Raw genomic sequence first — 23,735 nt, 5'->3', positions numbered from 1 at the left:
TTTCCTCTCAGTTGGTGCAGTGGGACCCCAGTACCAGACTTGGGGCCCGTGGGGCCGGAGAGCACAGAACTGCCCAAGAGAAACAATACTTGTATCTACTTTTCTCTCTTTTGAAAAATCCCTCCCTGCGAACGTGGCACGACTGCAGTGAATGGGACCGGTGGCCCCGGGAACCGGAGAGCTCCTTCCACAGCGCGGGCAGCGGCGGTGCGCCATCCGGCTCTGGAGGGGCCCAGGCTACGGTCACCAGGCTAGCCCGGTCCCTGTCTCCTTTGGGCAACACGCGGGCATGGACGGACCAGCTCACTTCACACCAGCCAACAGGTGGTAACAGCATCGGCGCTGGGGAGCAGCCGGTGAAAGGGTTATAACCCCTCACCAGTCCCCTGTCCAGCCACCCTCCGCCCTTTCCCTCCAGGCGATGGGTATTGTCATGCTGCACTCAGAGGCGTGACTGCCGCTTGGGTAGCTTTCCCTGGGCTACTGCAGCTAGACAGCACTGGAGATGCCGGCTGGACGAGCCCACCTGGGGATGTGCTGGGATTGCTGGAGCCTGCACCCCCGGATCGATAGCGTTTAGCTCGCTAGCGTGGGTAAAGCTGGCAGGGTACGTCTAGCCGGGCTGCACTCACACCTTGGATTGCAGGGTACACACACCCTCCGGGGCCGGGTTAGGCAGCCAGTGCAGTGCACTAAAAACAGGGGGAGGGGGTGGAGCGAGGGCTTTCTTGTTATTATTTGTATTAGCTTAGTGCTGAAGAGAGCCAGCCATGGCCCAGGACCCCAGGGTGTTAGGTGCTGTACAAGCACAGGGACAGGCCCTGCCCCAGAGAGCCTGTAGTTTTTATTACTGAATTAAGCAAAGCCCTGTGCGGGGGGGGAACAGGGACGGGGGGGAGGAGGGCCCGGGACACGACCCCGTGCTGCCCCGGCCAGCCATACAGGCAAGCGTCCTACCCCGGGATGATTCTACACAGATCTCGGACGGAGATTTCCTGCCTCATAGACGTGGTTTCTCAGCCTGAGCGAGGGGTTGCTCTGCATGCGGAAGGCACCACAGACTCTCTCAAATAACCTCTGGGACAAGGAATGCACTGAGCACGGACAAATTGCTTTGGTGTCCTCTGCTCCCCAGCCCAGCCAGCCGCAGCTGCAGGCGTGACCTCGGCGAGGGAAGTCACCAAGCGGGGGCTGAGGGGGTGGACAGTTCTGAAAGGACAAACGCTAAGTATATGACATAGGAGAAGAGCATCACTCACCTGGCCAGACCCTGCACAGCACACCAGCCCCCACCAGACCAACGCTCAGGGGAGACTCAATGGCAAAGCGGCTCCCCGCCCCCCCATCTGTCAGTCAAAGGCCGGTGACTAGCTAGAGGCCTTGGCACAGGGCTGGCTGTCACTGGGTCCCGGCCCCACGTGACTGCTGTCACTTCCATCCCAAGCCTGTGCACAGACAAAGGGGGAGATCCTCTGGGTGTCCAGCCCACGTACAGCAGAGCCTTCATTCCAGAGAAGGGACGTCACTGTCACAATAGGGCAATCTGCTCTGTGTACCCCAAATACTCCTCCCCCGCCCCTGTGACGCTGGCAGACCAGGCAACAGCTCATGCCAAGCCCTGAAAACTTACCCAGGGTCCCCCTCGCTCTTCCCAGCTGCTCACCGCACCCAGCTCCGGACTGCTCCAGCCCCAGCTGCACCATTCGGTCTCTGCCGGGCTGCTGCTGCTGCTCTGCCTCCAGCCCCCTGGGCTGCTGCTCTGGCCCCTCTGGCTCTGGTTGCTGCAGCTCTGCTCCCAGGACAGGGTCTGCTCTGTGGGCTGCTTCTGCGGCTCTGCTCCCAGCACTGACCTGCTCCCCGGGCTGCTCTTCTGGCCCCTCTGGCTCTGGTTGCTGCAGCTCCGCTCCCAGGACAGGTCTGCTCTCTCTGGGCTGCTTCTGTGACTCTGCTCCCAGCACTGACCTGCTCCCTGGGCTGCTCTTCTGGCCCCTCTGGCTTTGGGGCTGCAGCTCCGCTCCCAGGACAGGTCTGCTCTCTCTGGGCTGCGCCTCTGGCTTTGGGGCTGCAGCTCTGCTCCCAGGACAGGGTCTGGTCCCTCTGGATCTGGCACAGCTCAGCTTGGCCTCCTGCTTTCCCCTTAGCTCGGCCCCACTCTGTCTGACCCAGGCAAATCCAGCTCACACGGAGGACGGGACCTCCCTGGCCTCCTGACTCCCCGATTAGCCGGCCTGCCCTGTCATTCAGGCTGACCTGGAGCATTGGCCTCTCCCCTTTGTTCCTGGGGGCTGTCAGTCTCGGGTCCTGATTCCCCATCGACCCTTCCCCCTTTTTAGTACAGGGAGCTAGCAACTAAAACGCCCCCCCTGAATGTTGGTAAGGGGGCAACAGTCCCCTTACGTAGACATAAGCAAAGAGATGCCCTGCTGCTTGGCCAGGGTCAGCCCTAGGAGACGGTTTGAACTGCCAGATTACTACAACCCTGTCGCCTTTTGAATCGGCTACACTGCCAGCTCATGTCGGTTTAACTACATGGAAAATCCACCCCCCGAGCGACGCTGTGATCCCCCCGGTGCAGACAGCGCTACCTGCATGGGAGGGCTTCTCCCGCCAACACGGCTACCGCCTCTCGGGAGGTGGAGTAACTACACCGATGGCAGACGTTCTCCTATCAGCGTAGGTAGCATCTTCACTAAGTGCTCCAGCAGGCAGCAAGTGCAGACGAGCCCACAGACTGACACTCACTGGTGTACGTACAGCTGTTGCTTTAACCTGTAATTAACTCTCTTCTTTCTTGATCCTAGTTAGTTTATTACGGGACGGGCTACCAGCGCTGTCTTTGGTGTGAGGTCTCTGATACAAATTGACCTGGGGTAAGTGAATGGTCTTTTGGGACTGGGAGCAACCTGAATATTGTGTCATCCTTGGTATAACTGACTATTTATCCCTGAGTCTTGCCTGGGTGGCACGACAGACCGGAGTGCCCAAGGGGACTGTCTGGTAAGACGGTTACACTGCTTCAGGTGTTCACATCGGTTACCAAGCTGGTGAAATCGAATTGTAGAACATGCAGCCAGTCTGGGGTCTTGGCTCTCAATTGGCCCCAAGCTTCATGCAAACGGTCGTGAACCGCTCCAGACAGCATGACACCCCCCCACTCATTTGGGGGCCTCTGTGTCCCAGCTGAAGACCAGGGCCTGATTTCCAGAAGCGCTGAGCAAACGAGAGGAGGATTGCTTATTGAACCCCCCACCCCATCTCTGTGCCCCTCCCAACCCTTTGCTCTGTCCTTCATCCCTGCTGGGTTAGGCTGCTATAGACCATAAATACTCTGGCGTTTTGGAGCTGGTGCCTTGGGCCTGGCTATTCAATAATTCACTCCCAGCTGACACCAGCGGAAGTGAGGTCAGAATCAGGCCCCTCCCTGCTGCTGTGTCTGAGGGACACCCTGGGTAACTGCAGCCCTGCATGTATTTATCTTGGTGATTGCGAGGACGCCCCTTTGCCCTGGGGTGCACCGCCGGAACGGGGGAGGCAGCCTCACCCTGGGAGCCGCCTCACTTTCTTTACGGTGGGAAACTCTGAACTAGGAATAGCGTTTAATTAAACTTGAGCTACAACCAATACACAGGGATGCACGTAATCCCGTAACAATGCCCCGCTCTCAGACAGCGCTTCGGGGACAATAAAGGCACAGAGCAGGGGACAAATGACCTGAACAGTAGCAACCCATCACTCCGGTTGTGACTTTTAATGGCACCAGCCCATTGGGAAGAGCTCCGGTCTAGGGCTCAGAACGGGGGTTGAGAGAAACAGCCTCTTCCTCTCTCGCCGTCCCTCCTGGCTCTGCACGGATGGCAACCGAGACCCTCACTCTGCCACAGCTGGAATTCAAGACCCAGTCGCTATCGTAGGCCGGTCCCTGGCCAGTCGAGGCCCCTTGTGGAGGGAGATGAACAGTTAGCCGGTGGCATGCGGCTGCATCACAGGTGAGCTGCACGGTGCCTTCGGGGTCACTGTAGGTGCATGGGGCCCGGTCTGCCTCTGCCTCTCCCGGGGACAAGGAGGAGTCTGCCTGGCCTGGAGCAGCCAGACACACCAGTTGCTCTTGAGGTAAAGCTGGGAGCGCCCATCCCTTTAAGTGATCAGGGCTTGCGCAGAAGGTCTGAGAGTTCAGGGGCGCAGACCAGGTCCGGATCCAGCTGGCAAGAGAGGCCAGCCGGCAGTCACACACCCAGGGGTTGTCCTTCATGGCCACGCCGAGCAGGTAGTCATTGAAGTCGAAGATCCCCTCGGGCAGCGCCTGCAGGCGGTTCCCAGTCAGGTCCAGCACCTCCAGGCTGGTGAGGTTGTGGAAGGTGTCCCCGGCCAGGGCGGTGAGGTTGTTGTGGTCCAGCTGGAGCGTGGTGAGGCTGGAGAGGTCTCTGAAGGCCCCAGCGGGCAAGTGAGTGAGCCGGTTGTGTGAGAGCACGATGCTCTGCAGCTCTAACAGGTTGCTGAAGATCCCCTCAGGGATGGTCTCAAGCCGGTTGGAGGCGGCGAAGAGCTGGCTCAGCTTAGGCGTGCCCCGGAGCAGGCCGGCTGGGAGCGCAGAGAGGCGGTTGCCCTCCAGGTTTAGAAAGTCCAGGCTCGGCAGGCAGGAGAAGATGTAGGGGCGCAGGCCGGTGAGGGCATTGTGCTGGAGCTGCAGCCTCCGCAGGTGGGTGAGCCCGGAGAAGGCTCCCGGGGGCAGATCCGCCAGCGCGTTCCTGTCCAGGGAGAGCTCTTGGAGGCTTCTCAGGCGCCGGAAGGTGCCGAGTGGGAGGCGGGCGAGGCTGATGTTGCTCAGTTTCAGCACTTGGAGCCGGGCGAGCGGGTCGAACAGCCTGTCGGGCACCTGGGCCATGGGGTTGTGAGACAGGTCGAGCACCCTCAGCTCCCTCAGCGGGGAAAAGATCTTGGGGGGCAGGGCCTCTATCTGGTTCCCTTGCAAGTGAAGCGCTTCCAGGCCGGGCGTGCGGTTGAAGAGCCCCGGCTCCAGGGCTCGGAGGGCGCTGAAGGTGAGGGAGAGTTTGCACAGCTCCAGCAGGCTGCCAAAGGCCTCGCTGCTCAGGGCTGACAAATTGCTGCCTGACACCTCGAGCTCGGTGAGGCTGGGCCTCTCCCCAAAGGCGCCCGCTTCCAGGGACAGGCTCGGGTTGTTAAGGAAAACGAGCCTGGCGAGGCTGCTGTGGTTGCTGAAGAGCCCGCTCCCAATAGTGGTGAGGGAGGTCTCCACAAAGAAGAGCTGAGTGGCATTGCCTGGCAGGCCCTCAGGGATGTCCCAGATCTCCTCCCCGGAGCAGAAGACCTTTGTTCCATCATAGCACTGGCAGGGGGGCGGGCAGGCCTGGGTAAACCTGCCCAGCAGCAGGCCCTGGAGACACAGCAGCAGGGGTCTGGGAAGCATCATCCTGCACTAGAGAAAAACACACCGGTCAATAGCCCCTGGCACAGCCCCTTTCTAGATGCACCGGGCCCCCGCCAGCTCCGCGGCAATGCCATTGGCTGCAGGCTGGGCGGGGGGGACTGGAAAAGTCACAGAAAGCGGGAGCTCACCAGAGGCTGCAGGGTTTCCTTTAAGGCAAAGGTTGCTCTGGGTGACAGCTGTCTGGTCTGAGGTCGGCTGGTCTCACCTCTGCCACCGTGGGGCAGGGCAGGCTGCTAGGGATCTCCACCGGCTCCCCATGGTACAGCCATGGGCAGTGCCTCTCCCGCAACAATCCCTGCCTCCGGAGATCTGGGGATCTACTGCCTTCACCCAAAATCTTCTCCCTGCAGCTCGGCAGGGAGCCTCCCCCCGACCTGGCAGCCACTGGGTGCCCAGCTCCTGCATGTGGCCCCACGTCGCAATCCTGCACACCAGCCCCCCACTCCAGTGGTCCCACTGCAGGCAGCTCCCTCCAGCCAGGTGGGGGAGGCGGGATTTGGGGGGACGGGCGGGAATCCCGATAGAGCTGCTGGGAAGTGACATGAGAGGCAGGTTAGGTCCCCCCGGCTACGCAGCGGCAGGAGCACAGGCCTGAAGCAGGGGCAAGACGAGGTTTAGTCCCTGTTCTGCCATGGAGCCATCGTGAGGCCTTTCCCGAGGGACAGTGGCTGGAGCGGTTCGGGGTGTGGGGGGCCTGCAGTTGGGCTTGTGATCCCAGAGGGAGGCACCCAAGGAAGTGGCCCAGTTCTCAGCCCTGCCGAGTGCAGGCTTAGGCTCAGTATTTCGCAGATTGCTCTGAGCCACTCACACAACTGGTGCCGTCAAAGTCTTCTTTGGCTTATCACCTTTAAGGGCAGCAGCCAGCGCCCATTTGTGATTCAGGGCCCAGGACCCCGCCCACCCTAGACCTGCCCCTCTCCTCTAAGCAGAGGGGTTTGTCTCTGCCACGTCTCCGTGGCCGCCTGCTCATGCAGTCTTTGTTATTAGACCCATGTGCTGGGCTGGGAGCAGAACCACATCCGGGCTTTGTGCCAGGAGGGGAGAAGGATCCCTCAGGCCTACTGCTGAACGGGCCAGACGCTGCGCTTGGTGACACCAGGGGAATTACTAGCGAGTTACGCTGAGTCAGCAGCCTCACTGCAGATTTACACCGGGGGGACAGAGCTGGCCTGGCCCCACAAGTGTGCACTTGACACTGATGTTTGAAATCAGTGGTGAAGAGTGATTAGGCCTCACGGCTAGTTAACGTGCACGGGTGGGGAGCAGGAGGGATTCAGGGGGGCGAAAGTAAACGTCTAACTGGAGTTTATTACCACATCTGAGGAGGACACAGTCAGACACTTGATAGGTTTAGGAATATACCTGTTCTGCGCCAAGGCACCTGTCGCTCTTACGTACATAACTTCATAACCCGGCCCTTAGTAAAGGAATGTTCTGTAGAATTGGTCTACACTCACGTGTCTAACAAACTTCAGGGTTAGTGAGCCAGATCCTCAACTGGTGTAAATGAGCATAGCTCCAGTGACTTTAATGGAGAGATGCCAACCTAGGCTAGATGAGACTCTTCCCCATTAGGCCTGGTTTTATGTAAACAGGTCTCCATGCATTGCACACATTCAGTGACGCGCCTGCTTTATGCCAGTACCATTCTGTATGCATTTGGAAATCTGTGGTTTGCTGGTGTACAAAGGCACTTACTTTGCCATGCATGTGCACAATCAGGGATTTAGAACACCTGTGTAGCAGCGTGCGTGTGCAAAGTAGGTGCACAAGTCACACTTCAGCATCAAAGGTTTAGTGAGATTGTAGGGGTGTGTCTGTGCACAGGCAAAGTGGCCTAACTTTGTATGTGCACTGCCAAGAGTATAAACACAATGCCCTGATTTGCACATACTCCCTTGTAACTCCCTAGCTCTCACGGCTACAACGCCCAGCCAGAAAGAGGGACAAGGAGGAGTCTCTAGGAAGCGCCTCTCACATTTATAGAACCCAGTTAACATTTCAGACAAACCCACCAACCATTTCATATTTTCCCCAACCTGAAAATACGTGGTGAGCTTTGAGTTTTGCACAACGCCTGCTATCAGGTGAACCTTTGTTCCCTTTCCCAGACCATACTGGGTGAGCTGAATAGCTGCAGCCAACTTTGGGTGACATTTTACTGTCCCGATGACTAGTCCTAGTCTATATGGAATCAGACAGCGATAGAGATTTCAGACCGCCCGAGCAATGAGCAGCCTCCAGAACACAGCTCTTATCTGCAGTAGCCAAAAGCGTGCACTAGTTACACCGACGAGATATCTGGCCAACTTCTGCTCTCCACGGCACTGCTGTCAACCTAGAGTGATGCCACTGATGATATTAGAGACACTCTGAATTTACACCAGGGCAACAGAGCTGGATTTGACCCACCCTTTTCAGGTGTACTACCCAAGCTGTTTTTCATGCAAAGCCAAAAGCAGCTGTAAAAGTCCCCGTTCCTGCCAACAAACCCAGGATCCCTAGCACCCGAGAGGAGTGACAATGCGGACACCTACCGTCGAACCAAGCCAGGCAGCGGGCGCGATTCCTCCATTTCCTCGCAGGAGGGACTTGCCCCTTCAAATAGCAACATGTTTACTGAAAGGGACATGGAGCCAGCTGACTGAGTACTTTCAGACTGGGTGGGGCCAGTGATTTCTGCTTAGCATCAACATCCTGTGTCCTGAGAGCGCTCTGAAAAGATTTAGTGTGTCGGTGTGAACAGAGATAAACACGTTGCTTCTCAGTAAACGAAAGAGCAGCATACCACCACCACTGACCGGCTCCCCCAAAACAAAGGCACTTTCCAGAGCGGGGGACAGCTTCTGGAACACCCAGCATCAGCACTTACTAAAAATATTAGAGTGCGATCAGCTACGCTTTTAAATTCCCCCTTGTCTTTAATGAAGCTCACTCAAGAATGGACCTAGCAAAGTGGGTAGAATATAAAAATCTGATGCTTATCGAGCACCTTTCATTTAGGAGGATCTCACAGCTTTTTACAAACTGCCTGCATAGTAAAGGGGTCTCTCACCCACGCCTGAAAAGCAGCCACCACTGGGGTGGAATGCAGCAGCTGCTTGACACAAGAACACCGCCCAGAGCTTTTAGGGGAGGAAGTGACCAGTAACTTCTCCTGTTGCTACCAAAGGGGAAATGAGAGGGGTGCAGAATGTGCCCCTTAGAGACAGAAATCCAGATGCAAACTGCAACCCCGCACACGCTTTGGGGAAGCTCAGATCCAGGCCACACCCCAGCTTCTCTGTTAAGGCCTTTTAAACAACTGCACAGCTCGGCCCCATCAACATTAAACCGCACAGCTCAGCCCGTCCCTAGCCATTAGGAATTGGACAGGATCTAGCACTAACACTGATGATCTTGCAGAAAGTTCCACGGGATTCTTCGTAAACCACAAGGGTTTGAGGGTTTGGTTTTACATCTCATCCGAAAGGCATCCCTTCCAGAGTGCAGTCCCCAGGGCCAGACTGGGCACGCTGTCAGAGTTCAGACAGACAACCACCATCTCCTGATCAGCCAGCACTGCTTCCTGCAGCCCTTGGGGCCCCTGGCTAGCCTCACATCCAGCCCCCAGGCTTGCTTGGCATGGGAGAGCAGAGATCTTGGCCAGCTGTGAGATGGCCAGAGAGACACCCTGTTCCCCAGGCCCTGTCAGTGAGTCCTCGCTCAAAGGACCCCCCTCAAGGGCCAAGAGAAAACAGTTGCCCAAGCTAGCAGGGGGGCTGGATGTTGTATTTAGTAAATCTGGGGGGTCGCTGGCGGGGAGATGGTCGCATACCTGAGGACGTCGTCTGGTAAGGGGGGGTTCTTGTACAGGTGTCACTGGCTGGCTGGATGCCCAGAGCTGCTACTGTACGAAACGTATCGTTTTCAGTCACTTCTGTCATAGTCACATCAGCAACTGGCTCTCTAAAGCCAGACTAAGCCCCCGGCTGCGGTGGGTTGTTTTAAGTGCCTCTGAGCTCCTGCTCTCTGCGGGGTGAGACTGGGCCACGGAAGGTCGGAAGCGTCTCTTGCTGTAGAAGCAGAAAAAGAAAAGCCAGACTCAGCACTTTGTCAGCTGAGTTAACGTGAAGCAACCACTTCCTCTCAGCTGTGCTGGGCTCAATGTACTTTCTGCCCCGCGGTGAAACCCGCAGCTGCCCCATAACACGCCTAACAGTTCAGTTCCCGGGTCTAACGAAGCGCCCGAGAGGAGCAGTGCGGTGAGTCCCCACTCGCTCACGCTGCTGCAAGTCAGCCGTAGCACCGCTGACGTCGAGGGCACTATTCCAGCACGACCCTGGTGCAAGCAAAAGGTGATGAGATTCTTCATCGGGGCTGGCATGGCGTTCTCTGACCCATTTCAGACAGGCCCGCCCCACAGCTATCACATGGCACTGGCTCCCCGTGAGCTAGAAATGCCCAGGTCCTGCCCCTGGGTCAGCCAAGCCCACACACCTGAGTTTTGTCACCCTAATCGCCTCCTGCACCTGTCAGGGTGCTGCGGCAGGTTCTCAGCTGGGGCACCACAGCGTGTCCCCGTTGCCGTCCGTGGCCATGGGGTTACGCTGAGCCACAGCCGCTCAGCGGCCGGCGCGGTGTGTTCAGCACGCTTGTCGAAGGACCAGAAAATAACTGCCAGGTTATTCGCACGCGCGGGCTAAGGCCCCACGCGCTCTGGGAGTGACACGGCCACTCAGTGTGTCGACCGCAGAGGGCGTGGCACACACCAGGCAGGACTGGAACCGAACGGGCACGGTGCGTTTTCACACGCTTGCAGGCGGTTTCGCACAGCCAAATGCGTTCCTCTGAATAAAACCTGACAGGAAGGTGCTGGGGCAGGAATCACCAGGTGAGCAGGAGTTGGGCCATACAGAGCTACAGGGCTCTTTACAGGCCTCCGTGGCTGGACGTTCACCCTCTCCCTGTCAGTGCCCTAGAGCTCCCAGGGGTGCCCATGGCTAGTCTTGTGTCAGCCTCAAGGCAAGCAAACCCAGTGGTGGGGTCCCTGGTTAGGCTTAATAAAGACATTCCCCCTCTCTTACACCAGTTTTTCTCCCCAGAAAACTGTGCTGACCCCAGTGCGGGTCAGTCCTGACGGACACCAGGGTGTGAGTGAGAAGGAGGAGGTGGGTGTGTGGAGGGGGAATCTGGCCCTTTATATTTCAGTGCCGCCAATAGGCACCATCCACACATGCTCTCCTCCAGCCAGTGGCCTCCTGCTGGCACAGAGCCAGGGCAGGACAGCCACCAGGAACGTAGGGTTTGCTGTGGCACAAGGGAAGGGGGGCGCCTGCAAGCAGCCAGCACAACCCCAAAGATGGCCAGGACAGCTGGGACGTGACCTGATTCCCCCCCCCAACACACACACACACCCCCTGCAGTCTCAGCCGGCAGAGCCCCTGTGGATGGGACAGTGGTGAGCGTGCCGTCTGCCCACCCAGGGCTGAAGCCCGCTGGACACAGCAGGCCTTGCTGACCCTGGTGGGGAGGCGGATCCAGCCTGGTGTCCGCTCTGCCACGGCACCTCCATAGCGACACCGCTGGGCTCGCTTTTCCCAGCGGGCCGCCACAGTGATAGGGCCACACAGGGGCTCAGCTGCCCCACTGGCCTGGGTGCCAATCAGGGGCCAGTCACCGCAGGGAGAGACCGGGGCTCAGCACTCCAGGGGATAAGCAATTGAGTCACCTGACTGGATACAGGATTTCTGGACCTTAAAAGTGTATCAAGCAAAGCACCGTCTCGCCCCTGGTGACATGCTACGCCTGCCTGTCAGTGCATGCCGTCTCCACAGCTGGGGTGTAACGAAGTGTGCGTGTGTATGCTGGAAGTGTGTTCTGTACGTAGGTTTTGGAGGCAATGGGTATACCAGCCTGTCCTAGACAAAGGAACGGTGTTTCATCTGCCTGCGTCTCCCCGGTAAAGTGAGCGCAGAGACAATGGAAGGACATTTACGTCTAAGGTAAACTGCGATTAAGCCACCTGGAGAACCAAATTCACCAGCCTGGGAGGGACACAGCCTGCAGCCTGCACAAGCAGCAGGGGAGAAGCCGTTATCAAGGGCCTACCTCTCCACGCGTCACGGGACGCTGAAAGGACGGAGAGGGAACCCCCAGTCGCCTAGGGGACAGCACCCGGGAGTGGTGGATGCAGGGCCGGGAAATGCTGGTGGCCTGATGGCAGCGAGGCAGCTGTTGAGGGAAGATGGTAGCTTGCGACAGACAGACACTGAAAGGCCTGTTTGGTTTTGTTTGTGACCATTTGCTGTTTTCTATGATCTCTGCTTATCATCACGTCAGTCTCTGAGCTTTACTAAGGAACGTACTAGTTGTACTCTCAGCCGTCTCCATGCTGCTCTTTTGAAGTAACGAGAAAGTCCGCAGGGAGCCAAACAGGCTGGCGTGTGTACTGTCTCTCTGGAGACATCCGATGCATCCGATGAAGTGAGCTGTAGCTCACGAAAGCTTATGGTCAAATAAATTGGTTAGTCTCTAAGGTGCCACAAGTCCTCCTTTTCTTTTTGCGAATACAGACTAACACGGCTGCTTCTCTGGAGACAGCAGCCGTGGGTCATTTCTGTGGGTCTCCTGGCAGAGAGACCGGACTCTGCAGAGAGGCATCTCCGGGGAGCTCGGGAACGGGGTTCACTGAGTGTTACCAGGAAGGCTAAGTCTGGCAGAGTCCTGAGGTGGAGGGGTGGACAGACGGGTATGGCAGAGGCTAAGTCACAGCAAAGCTCACCCTTGCTGAGGCAAAGGTAACACAGCGGCTTACGGGTCTGGGTGTCCTAGCAGAGCGTCACACCTGTCCTGGGAGGAGGGCAGTGAGGGGAATCCTGACCCATGTCCCCCAGCTCACTGCCAATGCTTTCCAGTTAGCCAACCCCCCTGCCCCGCCAGAATTTTAGCCATAATTAGGGTTTGAAACTAAAATGAGGGAGGGAATCTGGCTTCGAAACAAAAATCACTGCTCAGGCCAGGGGACTTTTGTTTGACAAATTGCAGCAGAGCTGGTGCCCAGCATGGGAGCAGAGCGGGCCCCAGCCTGGGCAGCTACGTGCAGTGCACTACGGGGCTGCACTCTTGTTAGCCACGCAGGAAACCCGCCCCGGGGCGCGTGCGTGTCCCTCGGCCTGCGGCAACAGACACGCAAAGATGGCCGTGATGAGTACACTCGCCGGGCGGGGGGCACCCTGGGGAGAGACCAGCACTGGGAAGTGAGAGTTACATGGATGCGGGACGCAGGGATGAGGTGCTCCTAATGCCAGCTGACCAGAGCAGGGCCAGCACACTCAGCCCTCGCTGTGAACACGAGGAGGAGCTCCAGCAACGCGGGCGGATGACAGCACAGGCGAAGGGCTGTGGTTTGAGGACGCTGACAGCGGTCGGCCAGAGCATGAGGGGGAGAGACTGAGCCAGGCCGGGGCTGGGGAGAAGCCGTGCCAGAGGAGTGGGGGGCATGCTTGGCATGGAAAGGGAGCACAGCTGACTGTGCTATGCCGTTGGCTGACAGGTCACGCCCAGCCCCGGCTTGGGGCAGCGCCAGCCATCAGCCTGGGCTCTTTCCCAGGTTGGGCAGAGGTTCTTGCCACTCCCAGTTGCGTTGGAGTAAACGCCCACTGCAGATACAGTCATGTCAGAGCCTTCGGCCTGGCGGGGCAGAGTCTGGCCTCAGTGACTCAGGTGTAAATCCGGAGTGAGTGCAGTAAGGTCCGCGGGGTTACCCTGGATTTACAGCCAGCGTCGCCAGGGTCACGCTCTGGCCCTTGCTTTCTGGGCCTGGAGGTTTTGTTTTACCAGTTTACACCAAGCCCCCCCTCCTCCCCCCGCCAACTCTCCCGAGTGCGTCAGAGGAGTCTCTGACCATGAGAGCAAGGGAGCTATTAGGCCAGGTCAGTCACCGTGTGCTTCAGAGGGTGGGATAGATGCCGCTGCCTGGGGCCTCATGGCAGGCGGCTCTCAGAGTCCGGTGTCTGGAGGGTGGGAGAAGATGTTAGTGAGCAGACAGAGGGGAGTTTGATTGGGTCAGTGATATTTATTGTCACTTATTCTTCATATTGCTGTAGCACCTAGGAACCCCAGCCCTGGGCCAGGACCCATTGTGCAAGGCGCTGTACAAATGCAGAGCAAACAGAGGGTCCCTGGCCCACGGGGCTCACATTCTAAGTATTGGCCAAGAGACAACAGGTGAGTACAGACAGGTCAATGGAGAAGCACAAGGAAACGACGAGACCATACTGGTCAGCACGATGAGCAGTGGGGTCAGCTCCGGAGTGGGGAGATGGCTCGAGCCGTGATAAGTGAGGGATTCCAGCCCATACTGGAAATGGGGGGATGGCAGCGGGGAGGGTGTCGTGCCATAGGGATCAGGGAAGAGGCAGACACTGGGCACTGCTGTGGGGGTCAGAGTTATGGGTGGTGAGAGGTGAAAAAACAGGAAGGTCCATGCTCCATAATGAACAGCATGCAGTGTGGGAGCACAGGGACGCGCCCCGCTGCTGATTGCGCGGCAGACATGCACCGATCCAGCCCAGACCTCGGGCCGCACCATTTCCAGGGCACCAGGCGTTCGGATTGGGCCCGGTTTTTCCTGAGTTTCCATGCAGTACAATTGTTTGCCTGAATTGGGCTGACTGGTTCTGCAAGCTGCTCGTGGGTTTGGAGCCTGATTCTATGGCCAGCTCTGCCTCAGGGCTGACGGGAGCGGGAGCTTGGGGGGACGGGGCACCCCCATGGACACACACTGCCACAACACACCTGTGTCACGGCTGGGCACGAGCCCCAGCAGAGGCAGTGTGCGGCCATTTCAACTTAGCAAATTTTAAAGGGAAAGTGGTTCGGCAAGAGGGTCCGTACCCCTCAGCCACCGCCCCCAGCCTGGGTTGGGGAACGAGGCCCAGAACCCGGGGGGTCCCACACAGCTCAGGGCTTCACGCCGCTCAGACTCGCTTTGCCCTAGAGACAGGCCCCACCAGGAGCAGCCCTGGTCCCAGGCGCGGCGGAGAGCTGGGCTCCAGAAGGGCAGGGTGAAGGGTTTCAGCCCTTCTCCTTCTGCCTTCCGGGGCCACCCGCTCAGCACTCCCCTTTCCGCCGTGACTGAGCACCCCGCTACCTGCCAGGGCCCAGCTCGCACGCACGCACCCGCTCCGCAAAGCTCTGGGCACCCCGTGCCCACCTGTCCCGGCAGCAGGGCCATGGCCAGCGGATCCCTGCACACATGGCGCTGGGGTGGGGGCAGCTCAGAGGCCTGGCCGAGCATCAGGCCCCCGGCCCTTCCCCAGCAGAGCCCTGGACCCTTGCAGGTGACGGAGCTGGGACAGTGAGAGGGACGAAGGGCCAGGGACTGACTGAGCAAACTCGTCACACGCCCATGGCTCTGCCTCAGAGCTGCTGGAGGAAGCCAGCGTTTGGTGCCTCTCGCCTACATCCAAGGCCCCAGGCTGACCCCACCACACAGTGCATGGGGGAGCTGTGCCACTCATGGGGCGGCAGGCCACGGAGAGCCCATGGGGGCAGGGGGGGGCTATTTCCTGTGTGCCTAGGCTGGGCCCATGGGGGCACCCCCGAGGGCAAGGGTGATGCGGTGGGGGCAAGAGGCCTCAGGCTCTGCCTACAGGGCGGGGTGAGGAGGTTTGGGTCAATTTGTGAGGAAGGCGATTTAGCCTCAGTCGCTATATTCGATGCAAGGCCCGGCTGGTAGCGTGTGGACTGAAATCCTCCCCCTCTCCCAGCCCCACACCCGCTTGCGTTGCCCTGAGGGGGCGGGGCACGGGGGGCTCTGCAGAGCCAACACAGTCCGCACAGAGCTTCACGGTGCTCAGCTTACGCTTTGTTCTGCCCCTTCCTCCGCATCAGGACCAGCTGGCTCCTCTTCCGGCAGCTGTACGCTACCAGCCCCACCAGCGTGCAGAGCACAGCCAGGCAGCCCAGCGTGATGACAGCCACGACCACCCCGCTCTGAGTGCGAGTCAGGCCCCACAGCCCCTTCTCCTGGGCGACGCCAGGGATGGCTGGTGGCCTGGTCAGGGACCCACGCTCCGTCCCTGCGCCTGGCTGGTTGGCCAGCGAGGGGCCGAGGGGAGTTGGTGGCACTTTCTCTGGAGCCTGGTTGGACGGATGGGCATAGGGCGACGTTTCTGGGTGACCGAAGGAGGTGGGGTTCGGTCCGTACGTCGGGGCCCCAGAAGGGGTCCCTGGGGAGGAGTGCCCCTCATCAAACGATACGACTGGGGCACCCCTAACGAGGAGTGGCAGGGCACACAGGGGCGGGCTGTCCCCCACCTTTAGCCGATTGACCCGGAGCCAGTTCTTCAGCGCCAGGATGCTGGTGTCACAGCGCCAGGGGTTGTCGTGCAGCTTCACCTGGCGCAGCTGGGCCAGAGGATCCAGGAGGCCGGCGGGGAGGCTCTCCAGGGAATTGTTCTGCAGCTGGAGGCTCAGCAGCCCCGTGGCATTCCGGAGCAGGTCCCCTGGCAGGGCGCGCAGCCGGTTGTTCTGCAGGGAGACGTTCTGCAGCTTGGGCAGGCCCTGCAAGAGCGCCCCGTCCACGGTGCGCAGAGCGTTGGTGTGCAGGGACAGCTCCAGGAGCTCGCTCAGGCCCTGGAAGGCGAAGGGGGCGATGGAGCGGATCTGGTTCCTGCTCAGAATCAGCAGCTGCAGGTGGGTGAGGTTGCTGAAGACGAAGTCTGGCAGGGTGGTGAGCTGGTTATCATAGAGCCACAGCTCCCTCAGCTTGGGCATGGGCCCGAACGCCCCAGGGGCGATGTCTCGCACCGCGTTCTCATGGAGCGCTAGCTTGGAGAGCTCGGGCAGGTGCAGGAAGACCCCCTGGGGCAGAGCTGCTATGACGTTGTTGGACAGGAAGAGCTTCTGCAGCTGGCCGTTGTGCGTGAAGAGCCCGGCTGACAGGCGCCTGATCTGGTTCTGGTGCAGCCCCAGCTCCTGCAGCTCCCGGAGCTTGTCGAAGGCGCCTGCAGGGATCTCACGGAGCTGGTTCTCGTACAGCCTGAGCACCTGCAGCCTCGGCAGCCTCCGCAAGGCCTTGGCCGGAAGGGCAGTGATGCTGTTCTTGGCCAGGTTGAGCTTGGTCAGGCTGGGCAGCCGGTCGAACACCCCCTCCGGGAGGGAATGCAGGTTGTTTCCGTGCAGCTGCAGCTCTTTGAGGTTGCTGAGCTGGGCAAAGTGGGAGGGCTGAATGTGCAGGATCTGGTTGCCTGACAGCAGCAAAGATTCTAGTTTCCCCAAGGTTTGGAAGAGCTCCACGGGCAGCTCTTGCAGCTTATTGCTGGACAGGCTGAGGTAGCGCAGGGCAGCCAGGCCCTGAAAGGCTCTAGGGCTGATCCGAGACAGGTCGTTCTTCTCAATTCTCAGCGCAATCAGCATGGAGACGTTGCCAAAGGGAACGTCACCCAGCTCAGCGATGTGGGTGTTGATTATCTGCAGGCTCATGGCATTCGCGGGGATGGGGCTGGGAAGTTGCGTGATCACTGGTCCTGAGCACTCCACTTGGGCGGATTTGGAGCACTGACATTCTTCAGGACACTGACCAAGTGCCAAGCGAAGGACTTGAAACCCCACGAGCAGCGGGACCCAGCCTGTCAGCTCCATGGGGCCTGGAAGCAAAACAAACAAAGAGAATTCAACTGCCATGCTTTCCCATCAGCTGCAAGAATGTCAGGCGGGCTGGAGGTCCCTAGTGCCATCAATCCCCTCACCAGAGAGTGGATCTTACGGCACAAGGAATGCAGCAGCTTCATACCGTACAATACACAGAACAGGCCAAGGAAACCCGTGACCAGCTGGGAAACTAGCATTCAAGCAGAGATGCCCTGCACTGGCTGGGTGAGATTAGACGCAACCGTCTAATCTGGGTGAAATGCACAGAGCCCCCAAGACACATTTATACGAGCAAAGGGTGATAAGCCCTTAGCAGATATAGAGCACGTGGCTGCAGGGTCTGCAGGCTTTACAGACGTGGGCCTTGTTACCCCCACTTCACAGGGGGGCCTGAGGGGTGGAGAGGGGAGGTGACTGGCACAAGGGCCCAGCAGGTCTGTGGGAGCGGTGGGGTTAAAGCCCAGGTCCCCAGTCCTGGTTCTAACCATTAGAACACGCTACTTCCCTTATTAACATCTTTGGGCTCCAGCTGCCCCGCCCGTGACCTGCCCCCGCCTCCCCGTGTGCGCAGGGACGCCGAGGCAGATGACATTGCGACAGGGAGTTCTCCCACTACCGCTCCAGCTGGAACAGGGCCTTTGGGGCGAGGGTGCGCCAGTTTCCCCATTCCCAGGGTGACAACATGCCAGGAGTCCCTCGCCCACAGCAAGGACCAGGGCACACACATTCACACCCTGGGTTCAATGGGAAGATGCTAATAGACACATGGCAGCTGGCACATGGGCACAGATCAATAGCCCATCTAGCCCTGGGGCTGCTGGCAGTGGCCAATGACCGATGCATCCACAGGAAGTATAAAATCCACATGATGCACCTGGACCGATCAGTGCTACTCTGTGGGAGTTGTACTCTCAGAAATGTAGTGCCATGGGGCCTAGCTGGCTGGAAATGGGGCCGGAAGATCCTAGCTTGGCTCTGTGGTACAAATTTTGTACACGTTACTAAAACCAGTTACAGTTCCTTCCCTGAGCCAGCCCCTCTCCCTGGAGAAGATTCAGGCTGGAGGGCTCGACCACCCCATTGAGGATGCACAGACCTCCCACCCAACCGAGGGATGGGAACGGGATCTCTGAGTGTCAGCCTGGACAAACAAAGGGCAGGCTAGAACAAACTGGGAGCAAAGCCAACCAGTGTCTCACACGCAGCCCGGCAGCCCCTGCACCCCACCACAGCTACTAGAAGCGTTCACAGACTTTTTGCAACAAAACTGAAAATTGCTTTGCTCCTGCGTTGTCCCCAGGGGCTGCAAGCGTGGTTTCCTGTGCTCCAGCAGAGCAGCATTCGCGAGCTGTTCCAGCTGGAACCAGCTTTGGAAAGTCTCCAGAGCAGAACCCAGTGGAAAACTCAAACCAGCAGTTCCTGGCATCCATTCAGGGTTTAAGAAATTCAGCCAAACCCCAGGACAATTAGGTGAGCAAAGCTGCGAACGAGAATACTGGGCAGTTAGGTAGCACCCTCCTTCTTCAAATGGTTAGTGGAGCTGAACTAATTATATCCACTGCATGTGCAACAATAATCGGCATTAATTGCACGGTCCAGCCGGTTCCCCACTGGAATGAGCCTGCGGCTTCCTCTGCCACAGCAGCATCTCTGTGGCACTTGCCGCTGGGGAGAAGCAGTGCTGAGCACAGACCCCCAGGCCTGCGTGCTTGATGGCAATAAACGGAGGTGGTTAGACTGATGACTGGAAACTCTGAGCCCTGGCGTTTGCAGGGCTGCTGAGCAGGCATAATTACACCCTGGGCTGTGCTTTGGACCTGTTTACAAGCCCCGGTAACTGCAATGACTCCAGCCACTGCACATTCACTGCGAGCCAGTCAGCCCCACTGGCTCACTGCACCGGGTGCACAGAGCCCAGGGGATGCTTTCACAGACTCACTGCAGCTCCGCTGCATGCCAGGACAGGAACCTCCAGGCGCTGTGCAGTCCTGGCGGGGCGAGTTGTGACTCATGTTAAGTGCCAGGCTCTTTGGAACCGTTGCTAACGTTCCCAGAAAGCATCTCTTTGTTCAGGGTTAGCCCTTTGGGGAGACAAAGGAAACGCCTTGGTGCAAGTTCTTCGGCTTGTGCTGTGGGCCAGGTGGATGGTGTCCCTGGGTTGTGGGAGGGAGCCTGCTGACGGATTGCCAGGATGCTCTCCGGGCCAGCCCCCTTTTCTATCTCCCTGGGTTTGTTCGGGCCAGCGAAAGGCAGGGCAGCTCTGGGACTCTGCCCTTTGGGGCCGGGAGCACAGGGGTCCTAGAGTCATTCTCAGAATAGGGCCTGGGTCTGGCTCGCAGGCCAACTACTCAGGGCACATACATAGGAGCTTGGCCGTCCCCAGGGGACATGCCTGCCCCATCTGCAGAGCCCCCAAACCTGACTGACGCAGCAGCAGCACTGAGAGCTGCCAGAGGGAGTTCACCAGGAAGGCCATCACGGGCCTTGCTGGAGAGGAAGCCTCGGTGCCGGCTGGACCCTGGTATTGGAGGACAGCCTGGCTCCTTCCTGGGGAGGAGTGCGGAGATGGGGCTGTGGGGCCATCCTGCCTTTGCAGGGTGGGTGGGGATGAAACACACAATGGGGGCACCTGGCTTCTGAGCCCACAAGGAGCAGGACATGCCCCTTCTTGCACCATACTGTGCCCCCCGCCCCCGCCGAGGGGCTGAGCAGTGAGCCCAAACTGGCAGACGCATGCCCAGGAGGGCACAACCCCCCACCTCCCACAGACACATGGGGTCCCAGCACCCAGGCCCCAACACTGGCTCAGCGGCTCCAGAAAGGCCATCCACAGCTGAGAGCTGCCATTTCGGTTCTGTCTGTTCTAGATCTAGCGGCCAGCCCCGGAGCGCGGATCAGATGCGGCGGGTTGTGGCCGTGGAGGCCATTCCCAAAGAGCCACGCCCGTGAGACAGGCCTAAAGCTGGCATTCTGGAGAGGGGCGGGCAGCCGTGGCTCCCTAGGGGACAGCAGCTCCCCCGGGCTGTGGTGCGCTGAGGAGCCTGCAGCCGGACAGCAGAGGCTGGCCGGCCTCTCCGAAACCGCTGGAGAGAGAGTCAAGTGATCAAAGGCAGCCTCCTCCCGGCAATGTGCGGCCAGGCGGAGACGGAGCCTACGCTCAGCCCCCGCTCCTGGGGAGGGGGCACTTGGAGCACAGGCAGCCCGGTGGAGACTGTTTCTCGAAGGCCTGGCACGATGGCGTGGTGCCAGGGTATGGGCCGCGCACGGGTGTGAGCACTGGGGTAATCATGGTGCCGCTTTGCACTTCTCTCGCACGCCTGGACTCCTGGCTCTTTACGTGGGTCCAGAGACCCCCGGCAAACCCTGCCCCAGGGGCAGGAGGTGTCTGCGTGAGGCTCGCAGCAGCCCGGCCCACCACACCTGGGTGGGAGGGTGCGGGAGGAGACAGGTGCCCTTTGGAGCCCAACCGTTCTCAGCCACGGGGGGCACTGCAGAGCCCCAGCATCCATCCCGAGCCCCTAGCCTCCCACGCTGGGCTCGTGACCTTCACCTCCACTGGCCCCACCCGTCGCTGGAACAGAGCCACGGCCCCGATGCTATCACAGCCCCATCCAACCCCCATCAGTTCAGAACTCGACTTAGTGGCGCTGGTCCACACAGGGCAGAAATGGAAACTCGCTGTTTGCTCCCCTCTCCTGCTGCCCAGGACTCAATCACCAGCCCTTGGCAGCTTCCCAGGAGCTCTGACCCCTGACTCCAGTAACTCAAACTGACACCCCCTTTACCTGCCTAAGTGCTGGGTGAGCGTCCCAAAGTGGAGCGGGGAGGACTCGCTAACTGGACTCTCTGTGTCGCTGCCAGGGAAAATATTTGCTTGCAAGAGGGAAAAAATCCCTAAAAAGCCATCACATTTTTTTTGGTTTACAGATGGAAACAGTTTGCATCTGAGAACAATTTTGTTTACCTCAAGCAGCTTATAAACTTAACCGAGCACTCTGCACATCAAACCGTCTCTTCGTGTCACACCCTTTAAAGAGAACTTGAAAGATTCAAGCACCAGTTAATTAAAACCAGCTGAAAACTATTATATTCCTTTGTCTTGGTCAGGACAAGAACTTACCACTGCACAAATGAAGTGCCTGAATATTACACACACACACCCCCCCACACACACACACACCCTGTTTCCCTTTAACAATCAACCCTTCTGAAACTTTTACTTGGCTTTTTCTTTTCACCCATTCTTTATGGATTATTATTTATGATGCTTTGATTTTTACTCCTCTTATCTAAATATTTCTGATCTCACAATAATTCTCTAGAACTGGTCTGCTGGGTAAGAACAAACCCTTGCCAGGCAAACCCTCAGAGTTGCTAAAAGAACTGGAGGGTTGGATGAACACACTGATGTCCCTCAGCCCTGTCCCTGAAGAGCCGCACTGAGCCTCGAGTGAGAGCTCTCAACAAAATAAATTAAAAAAACTTACCAGCCCTGTGTCTTGCTGCTCAGACCTTGCAGAGCCAGGGAGATGTTAAGCAGCAGAAAGCCCAGTGCTGCTGTGTGAGCAGAGTGCCGTGTCCCCTCCCAGTATTTAAACTGTCCAAATCAATGAATCAGCAAAGGGGCAGTGTCAGAGGCTAGAGAAATCATTGGAATAGAAAAACCTTGGGACTATTTCCCTCCTGATGTTCCCAAAACGAGCGGAACGTTTGTCTGAAGAGCTGTCATGTAACCCTATATTTTAATCCTTGAGAGTCCTGATGCTTTTGTCTGGAGGGAAGCAGCGAGCCCCGAGAACTGGATGTTACAACAGCAGAGATGTCGCCTAGATCACAGGTCCAGGTCACAGGAGGAGAGCTCCCCCCCCCCCCCCCCAACAGATCACAGACAACCCTCCAGTGATATGCGGGACCAGCCTACAGACCTGGGAAGAGCGGGAGCTAGGCTGATGATTACCAGAGTCTCAAGCTGCTCAGACAGCGCCTTTCCCCGCTGACCTCAGCACGTTGTACAGAGGGAGGGGGCTGCAATTCTCAGATGGGGACACTGAGGCACGGGGAAATTAAGTGTCTTGCCCAAGGTCACACAGGGATACAGCAGGGAACAGAGCCCAGGGCTGCTGCCTCCCAGCTGCAACCCCCCGTCAGCGCTGCCCCTCCCCATCGGCGGCTTTGACACAGCATGCGCCCCACTGGGGGACAGCTCCATCCCCCCCGTGACAGAGGGAGGAGAAACAGCTGGTCACTTACCGAGCAGCAGCACAGAGCCGAGGGCGCGCTGCTTCTCCAGGCCAGCCCCCCGCAGCGGGGCCCCTCAGGCGGCTCCTGGGCGCTGGGCCGCGAGCCAAGCCCTTTGAGAGTGACCCACTCTGACCCGCCAAAGCCAGGCAGCCTCGTGCGACTTCCATGTGAGCCCTGGTCCAGCTCGCCCCACGGGGACCAGGGGGACAGGGCTGGGGCTTCACGGGACAGCCACATGCCCGGCTTCATCACACTCTCCCCACAGCTCCATGGGCCTAGAACAACCCCCAACAAACACCTGCTCAGCTCCGCCTCTGGCCCCAGCAGCCGGGGTGAGTCCCCAGCACACACCTGGCCCCACGGCCTCTGGTGACTGCCCCCGGCCCCCGTACCAAGAAGCAACTAGGCAATGCCCGGACCCTCCGCCTGGCCGGGCGGGGAGTGAGGGACAGAGCTCTGGCTGGTGTGTGTTGGGGGGTTGAAGAGCAGGGCGATGTGGGGCTCTATGCAGTACGTGGCCTGGGCCTCAGGCCACGCTTGGCTTGCGAGGCGCTGACTACGGGGCAGATTTGGAGCTAAGCACTAAGTGCAGGCTGCAGCCAGAGTCCCGGTCGGGGCAAAGCTCCAGGCTCGTGTGCTGGGTCAGGCCAGCTCACACGGTGCCACTCCTGGACAACGGCCCTGCTGAGGCGAAGGGGGCCTGGGCCCTCGAGCCCAGCTGTGCTGCTTTGCGTCGTGATGGAACCAGCAGCCTGGGGTGAGCTCCGGGGCCGGATCCCACAGGCTCTCCCCGCCAGCCCAGCCAGGCCCCTGAGAACAGCCAGCCGGGCTCCGCACAGGGCACACGAGTGATGGGTCAGAAGGACGAGGCACTTCCAGCTGCGACACGGAGGCAGCTGTGAAGCTTGTGGTTCGCCCGGCTCAGCGCTGCATTGCCACCCACGAGCGTATACCACGGCTGTGCCTCTGAGGGTTGCCAGGCATCCGGTTTTCAACTGAAATGCTCCCTAGAAAAGGGACCCTGGCAGCTCCGGTCGGCGCTGCTGACCGGGCCGTTAAAAGTCCGATTGGCAGCGCAGGGCGGCTAAGGCAGGCTCCCCGCAAGCAGCTGGCATGTCTGGCCCCTAGGCGCAGGGGTGATCAGGGAAGGGCCGCATGCTGCCCCCAGTGCCGGCTCCACAGCTCCCATTGGCCAGGAACTACAGCCAATGGGAGCTGCAAGGGCGGTGCTTGCGGGCACAAACACTGCGCAGAGTGGCCTGGCTGCACCTCCGCCTAGGTACCAGGCCTGCTGGCTGCTTCCGGGAGCAGCGCGGAGCAGGGCAGGCAGGGAGCCTGCCTTAGCCCTGCTGCACCACCCACCGGGAGCCACCTGAGGTAAGCACCGCCCAGCGGGAGCCCACACCCTGAA

General features: G+C 59.1%; 2 protein-coding genes across 3 annotated transcripts; both read right to left on the bottom strand.

Annotated features, from left to right (window-relative positions):
- Nucleotides 1-3,579: 3,579 nt before the first annotated feature.
- Nucleotides 3,580-9,499, bottom strand: CPN2 (carboxypeptidase N subunit 2). 2 transcript variants are annotated; one of them, XM_048864533.2, is made up of 3 exons: nt 9,264-9,499; nt 7,984-8,161; nt 3,580-5,434 (listed from the first exon to the last, which is right to left on the bottom strand). In XM_048864533.2, exon 3 carries the CDS (start codon nt 5,426-5,428, stop codon nt 3,782-3,784), a length of 1,647 nt encoding a protein of 548 aa, XP_048720490.2. In that variant the 5' UTR covers nt 5,429-5,434; nt 7,984-8,161; nt 9,264-9,499; the 3' UTR covers nt 3,580-3,781. The 2 variants fall into 2 exon arrangements, with proteins under 2 accessions (XP_048720490.2, XP_048720489.2); XM_048864532.2 differs by having other exon boundaries at nt 3,580-5,429.
- Nucleotides 9,500-13,482: 3,983 nt separating this feature from the next.
- On the bottom strand, nt 13,483-21,946 carry LRRC15 (leucine rich repeat containing 15). Its single transcript, XM_048864531.2, has 2 exons — nt 21,571-21,946; nt 13,483-17,079 (listed from the first exon to the last, which is right to left on the bottom strand). The coding sequence occupies exon 2, from the start codon at nt 17,072-17,074 to the stop codon at nt 15,290-15,292; it is 1,785 nt and encodes a 594-aa protein (XP_048720488.2). The 5' UTR covers nt 17,075-17,079; nt 21,571-21,946; the 3' UTR covers nt 13,483-15,289.
- Nucleotides 21,947-23,735: the final 1,789 nt, after the last annotated feature.

Source organism: Caretta caretta, chromosome 9, assembly GCF_965140235.1.
Source record: "Caretta caretta isolate rCarCar2 chromosome 9, rCarCar1.hap1, whole genome shotgun sequence".
In the NCBI taxonomy this organism is placed as follows: domain Eukaryota; kingdom Metazoa; phylum Chordata; order Testudines; family Cheloniidae; genus Caretta; species Caretta caretta.
This window is presented reverse-complemented; position numbering and strand designations above follow the sequence as displayed.